Raw genomic sequence first — 21,254 nt, 5'->3', positions numbered from 1 at the left:
ATATTTGTATCAGGGTCTGTATGACAGACTACATTATGGGCTGAACACCAGTTTTAGGATCATGAATTAAAACAAAAAACTAAAATTGTTAAATAATTTTTGTTTTATGATATATTGCTTTGCCCATTTTCTTTTGATACAGAATTATTTTCATTCCATTCTGTATTTAGTCAGTTGGCAAGAGCCCCACTAACAAATGCTACCTAAATACCACATCCTATCTTTTTTCCAATTTGCAATCCTGTGAAAGGATGTTTCTCATTGCAAGAAATAATTTCCCTTTTTTCTTTGTGTACACAGGCATCATAGATCTTCTATCTGCATATGTTCATCTCGTGTATACAAGTAAAGGCCAGGGCGATGTTTGAATGTCATCCCTGTTATCATATATAATATGCTGGATATGTGTATCATATGTCTGAAACAGATAACTTGGGGGGTCAGGATACTGCTCGTCTTATAATAAACCATCGTCTTTGAAGGTGCAGAGAGCAGAAAAACTGCATGCTTTGATTATTCAACATCTGGTTTGGCTGCAATATGGCTGTTTGTGATAAACCCTCATTTTTGAGGGTGCTAAAGATTTGTATTTTAGCATCTTAGAGATAGTATAGACTTTGGAACAAAGTTATGTATAAAGTTTGATAAAGTAATTCTATAAAGGAACCATAAAGGTTTGGTTTCTGAGCCGATGAAGGGATGATAATGGGATGGAGGTGAGATGAGATCATTTGATAAATATATGTAAGGTCTGTATGAGAATCTTAAGATCTGACGTCAGGATTTCATTTCCTTGTAATTCAGATTTGATTATCTGAATGTCCTGTACTCCATTCCAAGAGAGCTTCAGTCTTGGCTCAGATGTTTAAACAGCTTGGCATGATTGTTGCTGACGTTCAGAGATTTCCTAATATTTTGGTGGATATATGGTTTGATTCTAAGACGCATAATATTCAGTGTTAGAATCACACATTTCTGTTTAATGTTCCCGAGGGTTAATCTGAAGGGTCTGGATTGAATGTTCTTGAATTTTGTTTTATTTATGAAAACAAGTTCAGACTTAGGCAAATATACAAGCTGTGAATTAAAGGTTAAGTCAACTATCAGTGTAGGGGAAATACTTTTGCTGACTGGGGGGCACAGGTGGCCCAGTCGTCTAAGGCGCCACGATTCGCTGTGCAGAGTTGCGTCCCTTGGGCACGCCAGAAACCTATGATTGTGGGTTCGAATCCCGGTTCGCCCCGATTATGTTTCTAGGTTTGTCAGCACCATACCCATACTCGTGGGTTTCACCGAAGTGATAAACGTCTGAGACCTGCATCACTTCTGGCTTTCCTCCCACATTAAGCTGACACGTCGTGATATAACTGGAATACTGTTAAAAGCGGCATTAAACCCAACTCACTCACTCACTCACTCACTTTTGCCGACACCACTCGTGGCTGGCCCTTGTTACCTACACTGCCAGCAGATAGACTCACTGTTTTCTCTACTGTTTCTTGTCTGATGGCCTAGTAGATTTCTCCAGGTGTCTGTAGGGGAGGTGGGGGTTCTGTCGGGGGTAGATGAGAACGGGGTGGGGTGGGGAAGGAGGATTACGAAATGACCATGAGAAAGGGGAAGGGCATGGTGCTGTTTATGGGATGGAAGTTGTTGGACAGGGCATCTTAGTGTGTAGATGGGCTTGTGGGTAGGAGGCTGACTGGCTTGTGATTGAGTTACGTTGGATAGCGAACACAACTAAGGTGATTAGATGTGTTGAAAGGTTTAGGGTGTGTTAAGGGGGTTGGGGTGGAGGTTTAAAAGGTGATTGACAGAATAGCTCTGAGGGGGAACAGGGAATGAGAATGGGTTGAAAGGATGGGTTCCTTTTCAAAGAGGTTTTGGGGTTGTTGAGGGGGTTGTGATGCAGTCAAGGGAGTTGAAGGGAAGGACCACTGATGGTGGTTGTATGAATTGGTTTGAAAGGTTGGGAGTTTTGGAGGGAGTTTTGGAGTTGTTAGAGGGAGTTGTGGAGTTGTTAGAGGGAGTTGTGGAGTTGTTGGAGGGAGTTTTCGAGTTGTCAGAAGGAGTTTTGGAGTGTTAGAGGGAGTTGTGGAGTTGTTGGAGGGAGTTTTCGAGTTGTCAGAGGGAGTTTTGGAGTGTTAGAGGGAGTTGTGGAGTTGTTGGAGGGAGTTGTGGAGTTGTCAGAGGGAGTTGTGGAGTTGTTAGAGGGAGTTGTGGAGTTGTTACAGCAGATTGGGGATGTTGAATGGGTATTGTGAGGTTGTTGGAGGGGGTTGTGGTGTCATGACATATGTGAAATCAACTGGGAACAGTTTAAGAAAAATGGAGGGTTTGTGAATTCTTTACAGATTGTTTGTTGGTAGAGGAAACGTTGCTGTGAGGTATATATTGTTATTAACTTGAGAAGGAGAGGGTTGTATACACAACTTGATGTGTATCTTCTCATTGTGATTAACTAGTTATGGCATGTAAAGGAGTCTGTTTATCCAACTTCAGGTACTTGTTTGGTATCACTGCACTCATCATTAGTATGCAAGAAGTTGTTAAAATCCGGTGGATCCATGCTGACAACAGTATGTGTTGGAAGACCAGCTGGAGTTGATCCATGGACAGGTGCTGCATTGTTCTTAGAGCCTCCTCGATGAAGGAATCTTCTTTGATATATGTTTATGGTACACGACAGGGGGTGGCACGACTGGGGTCAGAACGGTAGGCGGAGGTCAAGTTTGTTACAGATGCTTCCGATGAAGTTAAAAAAAGATGTTGCGCTACAGGGGGTTGACGCAGGGGTTCGGCTTGATTGTCTTTATGGCTGAATTCTTTGCAGCTTTGCAGACATTTTTGTGGAATGAAAATACCTGACATGGTGCAGGGAGGGTGGTTAGTACTGTACATGTGGACAGCTCCCTGGAAAGAGGCTGTGACAATGGACATTCCAATGGTACATTTTTCTCCAAAGATGGAGATGGTTTGGTAGGGTAGTGGTGAACTCGTTAACTTGTGAAATCATTTGCCCATCATTGAGAAAAAGGGTGATGGGTAATATCTAGAATAATCTTCCCAAATTACAGATTATTTGTCCAAGGCTCAGAAATTTCATGATTAGTATTTCAAGATAGTTTTTTTGTGTGTGTAGTTGTTGCTTACGCCATACTCAGCACTATTCCAGCTATATGACAGTGGACTGTAAATAATAGAGCCTGGACCAGGCAATCCAGGTATTGTGAACAACAATTCACGGTAGCTAGTCAGTCTGATTGTATGATGAAGTTTAGACAAAACTTGGCCCAGGATCAGAAGCACTGTTTCAACTAAGTCATATTCACCTACTAGCTAGCAATACATCATACTTAGATGTTGCGTTACTTGTCTTACTTGTCTGTGATAACATCTCCATTCTCCACTTTGTGGTTGCAAAGACATTGTCATGGATAGCTCTAAAGGAGGTTTTTCTTTTTTTATCATTCCTTTATGCTGACTGTTTTTTCTTCTTCTTTTCAACATATCAAAACATTAATTCAGCATGACCCTTTTCATTCTGTAATGAAATCACATGATTTCTCCACGTTGAACCGTATTACGGTTGACAAATAATTTCTCAATAATTTTGCTTTATTACCTAAAGTTGCATCTGTTTTACTTGTTTAAATTTTGTTAATCACTGAATTCCTGGCTCAGACTCAACAGCAAAAACAATAGCTTGATGTCATCATAATTGTTTTACCCTAAGAATTGTTAAGTTACATTGACACCAGATCCCTGTGGGGACTCCGGGTTAAAAAAGATCCTCAACAACCTGGATTGGCCGTTGGGTAGAGCGTAGATCTTTGCTCCTGCATGGCAATACCTTGTGTTGTGGTCCAGTCTTGATTATTTACAGGCCAACATGAAATAGCGGGAATATTGCGAGTGTGGCATTTAACAACAAACATTAATTCATTGAGGTGTTGCTTTGCAATGTCACTGTCGAGGCTTCAGACTTAATTTGAGGAATTCCTACAGGAGAATGATCTGAGACAGAGAGTCTAGCTATACCCAGCACGGCATATCCTAAGTTGATTCTGAGGAGAGGAAATTGCAACATGTCATTTTTAATGATGGGGAAAAAATTACACTAACTAAAGGGACCGACATGGCAGTAAAGCTGACCCACAATCTGAGGTCCTCCCCTGCACTGATTAGATGAGGAATTTAGAGATTGTAGTGGCAAATTGCTGTGGGATGGTGTTTGGAGTATTTTCTATCTCACCAGTCCTCGCCCTGAAGATACTGATCAGATAATTTGTGACAAGTGCGAACAAGGAAGGTTTGTTTAGACTTTCACTGATGCCTGGTGTGGTGCAGTCAGGGCATGTGGTCAGCAAATGTCCAGGGGGTGGCGCTGGGGTCAGGGATTATTTTGGGAGAACATGGATGGACCATGTTATTATTATGATTCCGAGCTGTAATTGGATACTGAAGTTTTAATGGATGAAAGGAAACCCAGGCAAGAATTGTTGGAGAGGTTGTCAAGTTCGCTTCCTTGTATTGTTCTCTTTAAGTAGAGCAGAGATTTTTTTAAGTTCTTATACGCTGTGTTTCAGATTTATTTATATCTTATTTGAGAAAAATCACCTCCAAGATGTCAGAAAGACTGTTTTCAAAAAGGATAATGACCTCGAAGAACATTCTGTCCCAAAAATGTTCAACCTTTCTCCGGTGTTAGGTGCAGTGAACTGGTCATTAAAATGTCAAGCTTTACTTGATAAAGATAAATTTTGCATGTTTCGTTTATGTTGAAAATTCATTTCTTTGGATGTTTCACCATTGGTGACCATTGTTTCATTTATGTGCTGAGAATATGTTCTGTCTTCAGAAGATATAGACGTCTCAGCTTCCTTTCCTCTGTTAACACATGTGCCTGGGTAACCTTATGAAATGCACCAAACTGACAGGAGACAGACTTCTTTCACAATGTATACCATTGCCAAATGGGTATGTCCCCCTTGGCTGAATTGTATAGAAAGTTGGTAGGCTGGAAGTATCCTGCAATATGGTAAGAGTTTCATTCACATTGTATCCTACACTACTCCAGCCTAGGTGAGGTGAGGTGAGGTGAGGTGAGGTGAGGTGAGGTGAAATTGGGTTTAACGTCGCGTCCAAGATTATTGCACTTACATAGCAACCTGCATGTACGTGTGTGTGTTTGTGTGGCTGCTTGTACTAGTCTGGACTGATGCCGATTTATAGTGCTAGCCCACTGAGATACCATGCCGCAGTTTAACATGAATACCCCACCCAGACACAGTATACTGACTCCGAGCCGACCAGTCCTTGTTTTAGACCCTTAATGCCGAGCGCCAGACAGGGTAACAACAAGTACCATCTTTTAACGTCTTTTGGCATGACGCGTCCGGGGATCGAACCCCGGACCTTCCGCTCTCCGGGCAGACGCTCTACCACTAGACTACGGAGGCGGTACTCCAGCGTAGGTACTCTCATCTCCTGGTCTGGGCCTGCTCCCCAAAACACCTGCCTCATCAGATGGGGGGAAGGTCATTGTGGGTCATAGAACCATCGGTGTGCTTTGTACTGTAGTTGTTCCTGGACTGTTCGTGTGTGGAGTTGTAAACAACAATTTCTTGTATGACCGGTCATTTGCAGAGTGTATTTACCGGACAGATGTTTCAGAAAGACCTTGCGACTCACTGTAGGGGATTGCTTGAAGGGGATTGCATGTCTCTTGCAAGGTTAACAGGAGTATCTCCTGTGTGTGTCATCATACTCCAATGGTTTGTCGTGTTGCTCATTCTTACACCATTGGTCTGCGTGGCCCAGATTTGATAATGCACCAGAAGCTGTGAGATAACTGGAATATTGCTGTCTGTGGCATAAAACAACACTCACACACTCCCTAAAATATCAGTTCTTCCATCAGTTCTTTTATCAATGTCTGGACCTCTTCAGTTCAACCAATTATTTTGACAATTTTTTTTATCCCTGACCAATCATAAGTTAATGATGGCCACTGATAATAATGATGTGATATATCAGATATTCATCACCTATTACCTTCATCAGCAGTCAAACATGAATCCTTGCCCCACCTACACCTGTTTCACACCTGGAGTAGGTTAGTGTCCTGTACCTGGATCTCGGAACGATCATCAGGTGAATCAGGTGTACGTACAGTCGGTTTAGCATGGTAGTGGTTACACTTAATCCATTAGGATCCATGTGGATACTTTGGCAGCATTTTGGAGATACTGAAGTAGCGCCATCTGTTGTCTGGGATCAGATTTGATGGTGACTATGGAGTTTATACATCAGTTACTGGTGTCATGAATTGATTGTGAGTGAGTGAGTGAGTGAGTGAGTTTGATTTTACGCCGCTTGTAGCAATATTCCAGCAATACCACGGCAGGGGACACCAGAAATGGGCTTCACACATTGTACCCATGTTGGGAATCGAACCCGGGTCTTCGGCGTGACGAGTGAACGCTTTAACCACTAGGCTACCTGACCGCCCCTGAATTGATTATGTCCATCTTCAGGGTAGTTATTTGAAACTCCACAAACAGAGCAGTAGCCAAAACAAATTGGGCATGGTAACTGGATAATGTCAGGTTGATGATTTACATGTTCTGGGTGAGGTGAAATCACCCCCGCCATCACCTCCCATCTTATATTCTCTCTACATGAGTGGCGACTCTGTCATCAGACCGAGACAGGTAGACTATTTCACTTTGCGCACAGAGCGATCCCATCTCGGTCTCCACTCCCTCCATCTGGAGCCATCACCACCATCACCTCCCATCTTATGTTCTCTCTACACGAGTGGCGACTCCGTCATCAGGCTGAAACAGGTAGACTATCTCCCCCTGCTCACAGAGGAATCCCATCTCAGTCTACAGTCGTCCATCTGGACTGTTCATTCTTCAGATTCTGTGGTTAGATCACCAGACCTACTTTACTGAGACCACTCCTAGTTACAAGCTATGACTGGAGGCAAGGGTGGCTCAATGGTCTGATACGTCTAGATTAGCACCACGTTTTGTTAGAAGCGAATGATATGAGAGATGGAATCTAATTGGTCAATAGGAGGGACATAGAAGGGACATAACTCGTAATAGCCCCTGGTGGCTCTATGAGCTGGCCTGGAAAATCAAGCCTAGTTCGGCAAGTGTGGAAACTGGACTTTTATAGTCAGTAAACACACTTGCCTCAGGAAGATGATATCTACAGAACAGGGCTCCATTACCCATGTGGTCTTAGTGCTATCATGATCGTAACTCCAATACTTTAATAGACTTACACAGTCGTTGTGCTAAGATCGTTTTGTGGAACAGCTAGCTAGGGCCCAGGACATGTTTTATCAGTGGGATCTGTATGAAAAGTCATGCAGGGTGGTCTCCAATACAACTTTGGTGATATATGGTGTGGGTGGAGCAGGGTTTGTGTGGCAGGGGATGATGAAAGGAACTGAATATTTTGTGATTTATCTCATCTGGATGAATTTTTAGTGCCCTGAAGCACCACATTATTTTCTGCTGACAAATAACAGATGTTTTTTACCTGTGCACTTTCTCCCAAGAGTGTGATATGTGTTAATAATCAAACTTGGCGTATCACATATGTGACCCAGGAAATAACAACAGCAGTTGTTATGAGCAGTAATGATCATCTTGTCGGTGGAGATTTGCGAAAGTTTGCGTGCAAATGCCAAAGGAATTGTTCAGGATAATTTCATTGATATCTGCAAATCCTGCAATTTCGGTTGCAATGGAAACAGATGGTAAGCTGCAGCTTTGAGGTGCAGATAGGTAGCACATGTGGTTTGTATAAACACGACTCCGGTCTGCCAGGTACATGGATTACCATGGCATCAGAATATGTTGATGCAGGAGAAAGGTATGTGCAGGATTATAGATAGGAGGCATGGCCTGTTTTGGTTCCATCTTCACAACACCATTCAGGAGGTGCCACCCACCCTTGCCTGAACCCTGAGTACATCCAAGTTTTCACTCTGAATTTCACTGCTCACCCCGAATATTACGTAACACAAATTGGATAATAGTTGCGATTTGAAGTTCAGTTACGCTAAACATATCGAACAAATGAAATATATTAATAAATTTGTACATACCCCATTTTATATATTTTTTAGATGTTGAATCTGTGTACCAAATATGATTTTATTTGCATCCCATGTAACACTGCTGAGTCCTGAATACCCTCTAAGTAGACCTCTGAATCCCAGTGTTGGCAGTCTCATTCAGCTTGGCCAGCAAAGTAATCATTTTCTCCGTGATATACAATTTCTTCCATAATGCTGAAAGAATGTGCCCTCCGATTAAGTCCTATTAGACAAATGTGAATATATTCCTGCCAGATTGGATGTTATGTCACTGGCAGGATTTATTCAATGAAAACAGACGGTTTCATTACACTTGTCGAGATAACATGCAACAAGCGGCTAGGATAAACACCGCTATCTTAATACAACTTCACATTCAACCAATTATCCAGCTCTGCTCATCAGGGGAAACAGGTCGTGGGCACTGGAGGCTTCGTTACACAAGTTCTGATGTTGGGGAACATGGAATGAGGCCTACGTGAGCTGGTGATCAGGCCGAATGCAGCATGACAGAAACACGTTAATGACTACATAGAACAGACACCATCATTAATACCGGCAGACGTAAATCGGGAGCAGACTTGTTTTTCTATTTAATGATATCGCTTGGTGCATTTTGTTTGAAGTTTTAATGAAGGCAATTAGTTAATTTAATTGTGAATTAAACACAATCTGAGATTATTCCGTTGAAACAAGGGAGGCAACTCTGTGAGACATGTTGACTTTTTTGCTATGAAGGATCTGAGGACATGGTGCGACACATGAAGCATTTAGATTTCTCTAAGAATTTCCGAACCGTTTTAAATACTAAGTGTTTAGTCTTGGTTTGGTGTCTGTTTAGTAAATATGCATAAAATTATTTTATATTAGAATACTTTGACAAACTGTAACTAAGGTTTGAGTTAGTGATGCAGCATTTGGCAACAAGAATTGACAACACTCAAGAATGAACTCCACAAGTTACATACCCATGTGGAGAATTAAACTGCAACTTTATCGCAAAGAATGAACACGTGACCACTGGGCTATCATGAAAGATGCGAATTATGAAATGATGTATTTGGATTGAACTGCACAGTTGATTTTCCATTTATTTGTCTAGATTTATCAATTTCTTGACAAATATATATATGAAATGTTATAGTGGTCATAATTTGTCAGCGTGGAAAGTGAAGAGCATGAAGATTGCAGAGTAACAGGATCTGGTTTAATGAGGTTCCCCTGTGACTCAAACCCTCATCCAGTACTGTCTCACCGACCCTTCAGCATCCTGACAAGACACCAACAAGACACCAACAAGACACCGACAGTCACCTGGACTAACATATGGCCCCTGAAATAGAGTTGTGTAGAAAGTTTAATAAAACGTATATTGTAAGGAGTGAGTGAGTATGGTTTTACGCCGCTTTTAGCAATACTCCATTAATATGACGGCGGGGGACACCAGAAATAGGCTTCACGGATAGTACCCATGTGGGGAATCAAACCTGGGCCATCATCGGCATGGCGAGCAAACGCTTAAAACACTAATGCTTATAACGAACCGCCCCTAATTATGTAAGGAACCCTAGAGTAGTAAGGGGCCCTAATGTCTTTTAGTTTCAGGCTGAAAAGGGGATCAGTATTGGCTGCTGGAGATTCTGGGATCTGTAAAAGAGACCAGGGCCCTGTTCCTCAAAGTGATCTTAGCACTAGGGTGATCGTAAGTCCCATACTTTAACATAGGCTTACAATCACTGCCGCGCTAAGATCGTTTTGAAGAACGGGGCCCAGCAATTATCCTGTGTTCGTTCTCATTCTTGGATATTCTGTCATTAAAGCAATTGTTCATGACCTTGAAGCCTCAGGTTTGATACAATGTGTGAGGCCCATTTCTTGTTTCCTTTGGCCCCATGATATTGCTGGAATATTGCTCAAAGAGCATAAAACCATACTCAAACTGACCCTCATTTTCACATCCATTTTGAGTTACTTTCACCCAAGTCGTGCAGAACCATTTCCTTTCACCCTGGAAATATTTGTCTACATCTGCAGGAGGCATGCCACTGAACAGACACCAGGGATAGAAGACGTTTTGCCATTTAGCCTGTCCCTACCATGTGTGCGTGTTATAAAAGCAGGTACAGAGGCCATTGTCGGGGTGTAATGGTGTTTATGGATGTTCTAAGTGTTGCCCGGAGCTGGTACAAGGTGATAATATCAGGGAAGTGAAGCTTGTGTATCAGAGCAAGCAGTGTAGCATCTTAGTCCGTACTGGGGATACCTAGTGTAAGTGTTGCCTTCATCAGTTAAGGAGAATTATGCTGATGAAATGTTGATAAATGTGGCTAGTCTGGCCCTGACAGGGAACGAGCAGGCCACAAGGATTTGTGCCTGTTTGTTTGTTGTTTGGTGCCGCATGCAGCAATATTTCAGCGATACGATGACAGTTTGTAAATAATCGAGTCAGAACAGAGAATCCAGTAATTGATATTGTGAGCAACAATCCACGCTGTGAGGGTACGATGATACGCAATCAACACAGTCCCAAGAATGAGACCTGTGAAGATCCGGAGTAGAATAGGTCCTCAGCAACCCATGCTTGCCGTCAAAGGCGACTATGCTTGTCGTAAGAGGCGACTAACGGGATCGGGTGGTCAGGCTCGCTGACTTGGTTGATTGGATCAATGCTCATGATATCAATCACTGGATTGTCTGGTCCAGACTCGATTATTTTCAGACCACCGTCATATAGCTGGAATATTGCTGAGTGTGGCGTTAAACAACAAACAAACAAACCAACCAACCAACCAACCAACCGACCAACCCAAGAATGACCACTCAATCCGTATGGTCACCTCTTAGACCAGTGTAGGTTGCTGGGGACCAATTCTCCCCCAGAATCCACATCCATTTGAAATAAGTACAGGTTACAAACGTGACATAGGGTGGATATGGCATGACATTGCAGGAACATCCAAAGTTTTCTCATTTTAAAGCGCCTGTAGGGCAATCCTAGGGACCTGGAACCTATATCATACTGGACCTGCAGTTATAGATTTTGGTTGGTAGATGTTTCCTGCCATTGAAGGCCCTTTTCAATATGGTTACTGCGCTAAACAAAAATAAATGGTCATGAAGCAGGTGAAAGTTTGATCAGTTGTCAGTTTTGGGCCCTGGGTAGTTCTGATATGTAAGAAGCCACATCCTAATGTCCAGAATTCTGTCCCATATCCATTGTTTCAGTACACCGATTCACTCTTGATTATGAAGGGGCGGTCGGGGAGCCTAGTGGTTAAAGTGTTCGCTTGTCTCAACGAAGATCCGGGTTCAATTCCTGACATGGGTACAATGTGTGAAGCCCTGATTTCTGGTATTCCCCGCTGTGAAATTGCTGGAATATTGCTGGAATATTGCTGGAATATTGCTTAAAGCGGCATAAAACCATACTCACTCACTAACTCACTTACTCACTCTGATTATGAACCTCGGTTAATGTAAACACCAAACTATATTCATGGGTTTCATGAAAGTGGAGCTGTGATATAACTGATAACTATTCAAAGCATCACACACACTATTCCAGCACTGTTATAACTGAAAACTATTCAAAGCATCACACACATGACTCCAGCACTGATATATAAACTGTTACACTGTTCAAAGCATCGCACACACAATTCCAGCTTTGTTATAACTGAAAACTATTCAAAGCATCGCACACACGACTCCAGCACTGATATATAAACTGTTACACTGTTCAAAGCATCGCACACACACACCTCCAGTGTTGGTGAGACAGTACTGTTTTCTACACAAGTTTATAGAATTCCACCTTGCCATCTAATTACTTCAATTTACAATACGCTGTTGCTCCTTTGGATCCTGTCACTGAGTGACTTCAGCTCGCCATATCTGTTGTGAAACAGCATGGGAAATGGAAAGCACAGGTGAGCTCCAGTCTCCTAGATAAAATTAATGAGGCCTTATCTGGTCGTAGGCACAGTCACAAAGCACTGATTGATCACACACATCAATTACTGATAAGCAGTCATTCAAACATTATTTGCAAGGGTTGTTTAAGTTTAAGGAGCAATCGTTCATGGTTGAATATCAGCTGTGATGAAATGAGCATGAAATGAATGAGGGAAATCGGTGTCATTCAATAGCTCTTTGCTGGATATTAACTTTGGTATCTAGACTATTGATAAGGTTGAATGAAGGAATGATTTGTGATCAGTTTCAGGCCATGGGCTGTCAATATTACTTATGTTATGTATGTGCACTTGAGACTTTATGATGATCTACATCTATTTCGAGAATAAAAATGCAGTTTGAATATATATTTTTCTGATTCATAGTTAAGCCAGTATTTATTACAAATTTTTGTCTTCACTTCAAATACTTACACAAATATACATAATTCTCTTTTGAATTTCTTTTCGGGCAGACTGTTTTTTGTTTGGAATGTTCATGTTGATTATTTGTCAATAAGACATCATTCATTGTAGCGATGAATGTTGAAAAGCAAGCAATGTTTGGGTTCAGTTATGAAACGTTGATCTATTTTTCTTCTGTAACAAACATGCGTTGACAATCAACACCGATGGGTGATTCAACGCAAATAAAAAGTAACGAACACTTGAGAGAATTCATCAAAGCTGATACTTCAAAGAAATTGTGAACCACACTGGAGATTTTGTTTATGTAGGTATTGAATTACCAGGATATAGGTAAGTAGTATCAAGGTTGGTGGCGTTGATTGAGGTCCATGTATACATGCTTCACGTGTGATATAGCGCTGACAGCGTGACTGCTGCATGCTGGGATGCACTATGTGCCTGAAAGTGTGATTATCCACATGCAGAGATAGAGTGTTTATATTCCAACCTGGCTTTGATAGTGACATCACTCACATAGTTTATTTCCATAACTAACCACTCACAGTGGCACATGGACATGAATGCAAGGAAGTCATTTGATAACGGAGGATATTAGCATGATTATTAGTATGAGACACTAAAAGTTTTTAAGTATACAGGAGAAAAATCTGCTGAGGTTTCTTAACACTGAGACTTTAAGAGTAGAAAATTGTTGTTGAAGTTTATAATTAGTCTTGACATAATACCATATTCGACGTAATATGCGCCCCGCTCTAATAAGCGCCCATGGCGATATTTGCTTATATATTGGCTAGTGAACAATCTTCGCCTTCTGATTGATCAGTGTACATAAGACTAATTTATTCGCGTATAATATGCACTCAAGTGTTATAACACACTTAATTATGGGCAATTACATTCTGGAAAAATATATCTATCGTACCTATAACATTTCAGGCTGTCGGCATAAACCACGATATTTATTTTTCAACTCTGTTTTTTTTCACCAAAGTAATATTCTAATAAGAGCCCCCCTATTACTAATTTTGAGTGCGCCCTGGGCGCTTATTACGTTGAATAAGGTAGTACTTTTTAAGATGGCACTGATGATCAGTTTCAAAATGTGTACGCTCAAACAAGTAGTGAAACTCGTCACCGACAGTGGTATTACAAAGTGGACAGATCCTATCAACATAGGGTAAATCTATCCATCGTCCCTTTCTCTGGGTTACTACTGTGAGCACAGTGGCAATTAGACAGCATGGAATGTATTAACAGTTAACTTGGATTAAATAATTATACCCAGCAGGTAATCTATGTGTGCTTTAAATTAACTTATTTATTCTATCATTTGATAAGATTAGGCAACATTTATTGCAATACATTCCGTTAAAGAACAAATGTAGTGTACGTGAACACAAACACACCAGATATGCATATATAAATGACAAGGATAGAGCAAGTGATACAAAATTGAATTTCAATACATGATCTTATTTTCTTTAAAATTTTAATATATTTTGTGTCTCTAGCCAAATCAATTCATCATTAAGAACATCTTGATAAGGTCAGCAATAATTATGCCTAAATATTAAGTAGATGTTTATGATTCAGGTGGTTACAGGCAATATATATCTTGATACCAAATTATTGTCATGTCAACTGTAAATGTATTGATTGAATAAGATGTATTAATATCCACCATGTTAAGCTGATTTTCTTGATATGCATACAAGCCAAGCCCTGAGATTAAGTGTGTAACACAAGATGCCCTGGGGTCAGTAGGCGATCAATCTGTCAGCAAAGTGTACTTTCTTGCTTTTACACTGGTATATTATATAATCTGGCTAATCAGTGTGATCCAGGGTGAAATATGTTCACAATTTCTTGACTTCACAGTCAGTCGCTTGGTATTTGGAGGTCTGTATCAGGGTGCATATTTCTTGTCTTCATTATTCCATTATTTTGAAAATTGTTCATGTTTTATATCATGTCTTTCTTTATGTAACTATTGTTTCATTTTGAATTATTTATTTTATAATTATTCACCATATATTATTAAATATTGTTAAAATGATTTTTTCGCCAAATGATTAAAACATTTTCTTAAGTATATTTTGCTACTTCAATTTATTAAAATCTGAAATTGGTAACTCCATTTTATTACCAAGAATATTTGAAAATATTTGTGAAATAGGAATAAGGTTTAAAGCTCATATGTTAAACAAGTTTTTTGAAATTTGAGAATGAAATGTATATTATTTGGAATGTACAACTGTAATGATAACAAGAAGAAATTAGGAAGCCAAGTACTCCTTTGAGGACAACGTGAATCCATATGCACCCTCTTACATTTCTCCCGCAGGCCTACGTACATGTACACAACAGCTTGGAATCTTATAGTAGGATATTTTATTTCCTCTCCTGATCTTTGTCACTGGGACATGCTCACATCTGGTTTCCTACTTGAACTTTCCTTGAAGAAGCACTAGCTTTTCTCACCAGACACATGGCAAAAACGTGGAAAGTGCTGCACCAATGATGCCTGTAGATCACATTGGTCATTATTTTTTACCAGTGATGCAACATGTTTACCCGGGAGGCAGCAATGCTATATGATCCCCCAGCTTTGAATCAGAGTGAATGTGATAAGGGCAGACCAACGGAAGTCTTGCCCAATTGTTGGAAGACAAACTGAAGGTAGAAGAGGGGAATCTTTCGTATGTGTTGTTCTTTGGTCGGAGTGTTTGATATGAATATTGGCAAGGTAAATAAGAAGTGGACACTGGATATCTACGTTTATCTTTGTGTGGATTGTGAAAGACTTGACAACTGACGTGTTTACAGGGCTAATGATAAACACTGCCTCATTTGTGAATGAAGCAGAGTTCATATGAAAGAGATATTTGGAATACAGCTGTGGGATAAGTTGGAGAGGCTCCATGTCATTCTGACCTAATATATGATTGGTTTGGAATGCAGAGAAAACTGAAACCGCGAGGTAACTATAAGAAACTCTATTGCAATATTACGTAGTTTGTTCTACAGGCGTGAGGTATTACAGTTGTGGATTTTCTATCTGAGAACATGTTCTTGTTGATGAACTACAATGAAGGACTTACGGTCAGGCCTGCCTTGACCTGAGATCAAAGAACATAAACCTCTCGCTTATGTGATAATTCCGGTCAAAAAGGAAATACACCAGTTTCCTTGTGGCAAGCAGAGAAGGTGTACTTTCGTCTGTGAACTGTGCTTAAAATGGCCAAGAATGTTTTCACCCCAGTTCTCAAACATGCCCGATCACTAAGTCCACAGTCTGTCCGAGGCGCTCGGTCCAGCGTCAGTCCACCTAAAGATTGTAAATCGGAGAAAAAAGACAATAAAATCTTTCGGTCAGTGTACCACAGATCAAATAGCAACACATCCAAACTGATTGAGGTTTGGCCAAGGGTTGTGTCGCCTGCAAATACGTGTTTAAGATGTGGCTGCAGTTTTTGTTGTCTCTGTGAAAACAATGGGAAGACAACACAAAAGTTGCTGACTAAGCGTTACTGGGGAAGACCTGATCCTGATTTTCGTTTGAATGTTTCCATAGGCTTTAGTCAAAAAGAGGTAAGAGGACATACTTTTCATGATTTAAGCTTCCCACGTATGTATATATCAGTGTTGTGTTCGTTCTATATTTCATGGTGTGATATTCCGGGAATATTTCTAAAGGCGATGTAAAACCATATTCACTCTTTGTACATATATTATTCAAATATGAATTATATATTAAAATGTACGTTTTTCAGGATCTTAAATTCAATACTCTCACACATTAAATCATTGTTTTTGTCATAAGATATGTACAAATAATGATTTTTGCCTATGTTAAAGATAAAAAATAATTGAGCGCAAGTTCTATGAGGAAGTAGTAAAAATATGATGTTTGATTTATTTATTGATTGTTTAATTGGTGCAGAGGCTCTGCGTTGGAATGAAATGTACATGCCGTTTCATATTTTGCTTCTTGATGAGTTGTTGGCACCAATTTGCCCCATTTTGGGGTCATCCGGGGTCAAGTTATGTGTACACATGTGTTTGTAATAGGGGGTGAAGAAACTGGTTCTTTGCTTGGATGCAACTGTCTGTATTCAATTTTAAGAGTAAGTTTTATTTGGTTTACAAGAGAATGTAATAAAAACACTTTTTTTTACTTTATTAATCATACCCTGGGTTTGTTAAACACTTTGATAAGTTCTGAATTCGTTATGACATTAATATTATGTATTTACTATCTGGAGGAATTACATACATCATTCTTACTCATTATCACACTTTAAGTGTATTTTCGAGTTTCAATCTACATAAATATTTGTGCTTAAATTTTGCGTGACAATTGCAATGTTAATCTTTCCATCACAATGTGAAAGATAAATTCTTTCCTAGTTACCAGTACAAAGCAAGATACCATCCCCGTCTCTCCCCCCCCCCCCCCCCCCCCGTCCCGTCCCCCCATCCCAACCCCTCATGACTGCAATAATAGCTTCCATAAATGTGTCAGGCTTAAGATCCAAGATGGCTGCCAAGTTGGGCCAGTTTGTGATCTGTATCAGTTCTGCATCTGTTTTCTGGTCTGTCTCAATGATCAGCTTCACATGTCATTGAGACGACAAGATGTTTCTCAACTCTTGGAGAGGCTTTGTGTTTATGCCAAAGTAATAATGGAATCTGTTATCTGGCATTAGTCACATCTCCCCTGTCTCCTCCAGGTGCTTCGGCTGCTGACATCAACAGGATGTATCGTTATGTATACCTGCCAGATAATGTCGGTAATGGAGGCAGCCTGGTGTATGCCCAACTTCTATAATGCCACACTTATCTCGGACTTTCGGTGCTAGATTTGTAGATGTAACATAGTCATTTAGTTCACTTGAGCTGTTTTCATAACAGGTTGATGGGGTAGCCCACGTGGTCAAAGCAGTTGTCGAAAGGCGCAGTCGGGGAGCCTAGTGATAAAAACGTTCACTCGTTGCGCTGAAGACCTGGGTTGGATTCCCGACATGGGTACAATGTGTGAAGCCCATTTCTGGTGTCCCTCGCCGTGATATTACTGGAATATTGCTAAAAACAGCATAAAATCAGCATAAAATCAAACTCACTCACACTCAGTTGTCGAAAATACAAGTTCGATTCCCCACATGGTAACAATGTGTAAAGCCCATTACAATAGGTAGAAAGTACTCAAGCAGTGTTAAAACACATTCCCTCACTCATAACAGGTGCCAAAAGATTTCAGCCTTTTCTTGGACCCTAATAGCCTTAATCATAATCTTAACCATAGCTGGCCTTGACCATCATCTTAATCATGAAGAGACTTATACCTAGCCATTATGTGATATTGCTGGAGTTATTGTTAAGAATGGTGAAAACCATGCACCCTCACTAACTGATATAGGTACCAAAGATTTCGGCCTACCATTGTTGGTCCGCCGACCTTACTATAACTACAAACACTGCTCATTGTGATGTAACATCCATTATTCCATTAACAATATGTACATGAACATCAATATCTGTCGAGGGAAGCTTATAACAAAAGACTGACTGTATGGCTAGGGTTTGCAATTGACATACGTCGACGAGGTTGAGCTGGTAAAAGAAAGGATTAGTGACATTTCTCAGAACACTTTTATCATTAGGTTGATCATTAGCAGATTGTTTTTGTAGTCAAATGAAAAGAAAACTTAATTGCTAAGTGCACCTTGGGCACAGGTGGCCCAGTCGTCTTAGGCACCACGATTCGCTGTGCAGAGCTGCACCTCTTGTGCACGCCAGAAACCTATGATTGTGGGCTCGAATCCCTGTTCGCCCCGATTATGTTTCTAGGTTTGTCAGCACAATACCCGTGCTTGTGGGTTTCACCGAAGTGAGACCTGCATCGGGCTTTCTTCCCACATTAAGCTGACACGCCGTGATATAACTGTAATATAACTGTAATACTGTTAAAAGCGGTGTTAAACCCAACTCACTCACTCACTCACTATTATGATTGTATTGCCGTGGTTGCCCTACTATTGTTCTGCTATTGTGATAGTATTGCCGTGGTTGTCCTGCTATTGTGATAGTATTGCCATGGTTGTCCTACTATTGTTCTGCTATTGTGATAGTATTACCGTGGTTGTCCTGCTATTGTGATAGTATTGCCATGGTTGTCCTACTATTGTTCTGCTATTGTGACAGTATTGCCATGGTTGTCCTACTATTGTGATAGTATTGCCATGGTTGTCCTGCTATTGTGATAGTATTGCCATGGTTGTCCTGCTATTGTCCTACTATTGTGACAGTATTGCCATGGTTGTCCTGCTAGTATGATAGTCTTGCCATGGATGACACGCTGTAATATAACTGGAATACTGTTAAAAGCGGTGTTAAACCCAACTCACTCACTCACTCACTCTTGTGCACCTTGTCCTCACCTGATGTGGTATGTGGAGTATGATACATATGCAGACAGTCATCTCCCCACGCCAGGGAGGCGGCAGTGTGTATGTTGTCACGCTGACCTGACTGTTCTTATCTATCAGACAACAGGACGCTGCATTGTTCTGGCGCTGTGATATATGGCATCAGTTCCTTCAGAGGTACCGACAGTCTCTGTGTTTGACACCCTGCAGGAGAATTACACACATTCCATGTGCATGTGCTTAAAGGAGATCTTCAGGCATTTAATGCACTTACATGTTTATTGAAGGATCTTTTTTTAATGTCTGCAGAAGGCTTATTTTACTAACTTGTCTGTACACTTAGCAGTAGCCTTAACCATAGCCATTGATAAATATATGTATGGAAAGAAATTCACGATAATAATCACACGACACGGTTTGTTATCATCAACTGTAAGAATTACCATCGCCTTATGGGGTGATAGGGCAGTGTGGTAGTTTAAGCTTCGACAGTTATGCAAAAGGCAGGGTTCAATTCCACACATGGATACAATGTGTGAAAGTACGTGATATGCCTGGAATTTGTCTTGCTAAAAGCAGTGTAAAACCATACTCACTCATTCACTGACATAGGTGCCAAAAGATTTCAGCCTTTTCTTGGTCTTTTTTGATAGGCATTACTTAGAAGTTGACAGATGACAAAGTAGTCCTGGTTGACAACGGTATATGGATCCGTTACAGTAATTAAAGAAGTTGTTATCCCTAAATTGTGTCTACTTTGTCTTTTCTTGGTCACCAGTAGCCTTGATCATAGTATTGACCTTAATCTTAAACATGATCGGACCTATACCTAGCTGTAATTCTGGTACCAATCTCCTAATACCTTAATGAACTGCATATATACTACTGAAAACAAGTTAAAGAACACACACAATTGGAAGGCTGTGTGTTGCAATGCCCACCAGCCAGAGACCTGCATCACTTCGGACTTTCCTCCCACATGAAGCTGACACGCCGCGATATAACTGGAATACTGTTAAAAGCGGCGTTAAACCAAACTCACTCACTCCCGCCAGCCATGACAGATTTACTATAGTCATATTAAAAATTTGGGTGTTCTTTCACTTCTTATGAGAATTATATATCAGTGATTATTTTCTGAAAGGTCACAATGCATTCAGTACACATCATACTAGTCCTGCACCATGACCGTGGAATATATTTATTTTATGAAAAAATAATAATCTAGAAATGCATACAAAAGCAAGTCTAGCCAGCTCAAGCTAGCTCTATTCCACAGCATAGGGAATTTTTTTATTTTTAGAGTCAAGAAGGATATTGTCTAATATAAGATTTCAGAGACTAAATGTTAGTCTAACATCATACCTACTGGTAGGGATCCTGTAACAAGGCAGTTACTGTTTTGGGATTGTCCTGCTGTGAGACTGTGTGTAGTGGCCATAGCAACATCTACCTCCCTGCTTGCTGACCTTCATCAGCTGATACCCATCCCATGCCCACCCTCATTTCCTCCGGGCACCCTCCCATCCCTGTGATCGTCTAGTAATGGAGACAATATGGGGCAGCATAACAGTGGTGGAGCTGTGTTTATCGTGCAGACATTGCCAATAATAATAGAATATTGCTGCTGTGCTTTCACCACCGCCACCTATTAATATCAGGTTTAAATTGTATATTAACATTATGTCTGTACCTCATTGGTGTAATGCACTTGGTGTATATTGCAGTTATTGCCCTGAAAGTGCAACTTGTTTCCTGGGTATTGATATTCACTGTTAAGGTTATGAAATTATTAGTTTTTAAGTTTGGTTGAAATTAATCTTCCTTCAAGTATTTCTTTCCTCCAGTAGATAACCGTTATCAGGCCATGATAATCCTTGCAAATTTCATTGGAACTGGTAAGGACTTGTGTACGTTACTGCTATTAGACTGGCTAAGATCTAAGTTTTATTTGGAACATTTGAGAAAATAAACTGCAGATGTGTGTGGCTCTATGGCTCATTCAGCCTCAGTGCAAAGGAAGAATGGAAATAAAAGCAACAAAACTCCTTTCCATATTTATAAGAATTCTCTGCCTAAAAGAGTCATGTAATGTACAGTATAATCAAACTGAGGCCTTTGGTTAATCCAATTGTTGAATCCAAAAGTTGAAGATTCTTTCGCACTTTTACAACATGGCATTGATGGACCACTCATCATAAGAGCTTGCCAACAATAATTTCTACCATTGCAATGTATTGGCTTGACGAATTGAGTCATGGATCACTTCCCCCCTCGTCATGATGGGCCATGAGTCATGAGTTTTGATGAGCAGCTGAATGC

General features: G+C 40.5%; 1 protein-coding gene across 19 annotated transcripts in view; it reads left to right on the top strand.

Annotated features, from left to right (window-relative positions):
• LOC139480555 (microtubule-actin cross-linking factor 1-like) overlaps positions 1 to 21,254 on the top strand; it is a 275,708-nt gene that overhangs the window by 122,723 nt on the left and 131,731 nt on the right. The window contains exon 1 of one of the 19 annotated variants that reach the window (XM_071263690.1): positions 15,143 to 16,095. The exons of the other annotated variants lie outside the window; for them this stretch is intronic. Coding sequence (XP_071119791.1) covers positions 15,742 to 16,095 — 354 coding nt within the window. The 5' untranslated portion in view covers positions 15,143 to 15,741. Of the gene's footprint in view, positions 1 to 15,142; positions 16,096 to 21,254 lie in introns of those variants that run through there. 19 annotated transcript variants of the gene reach the window in all.

Source organism: Haliotis cracherodii, unplaced genomic scaffold (assembly GCF_022045235.1).
Source record: "Haliotis cracherodii isolate W230 unplaced genomic scaffold, xgHalCrac1.p SCAF_4, whole genome shotgun sequence".
In the NCBI taxonomy this organism is placed as follows: domain Eukaryota; kingdom Metazoa; phylum Mollusca; class Gastropoda; order Lepetellida; family Haliotidae; genus Haliotis; species Haliotis cracherodii.
The sequence above is the reverse complement of the archived record's forward strand: the minus strand, read 5'-3'. Positions and strand labels throughout refer to the sequence as shown.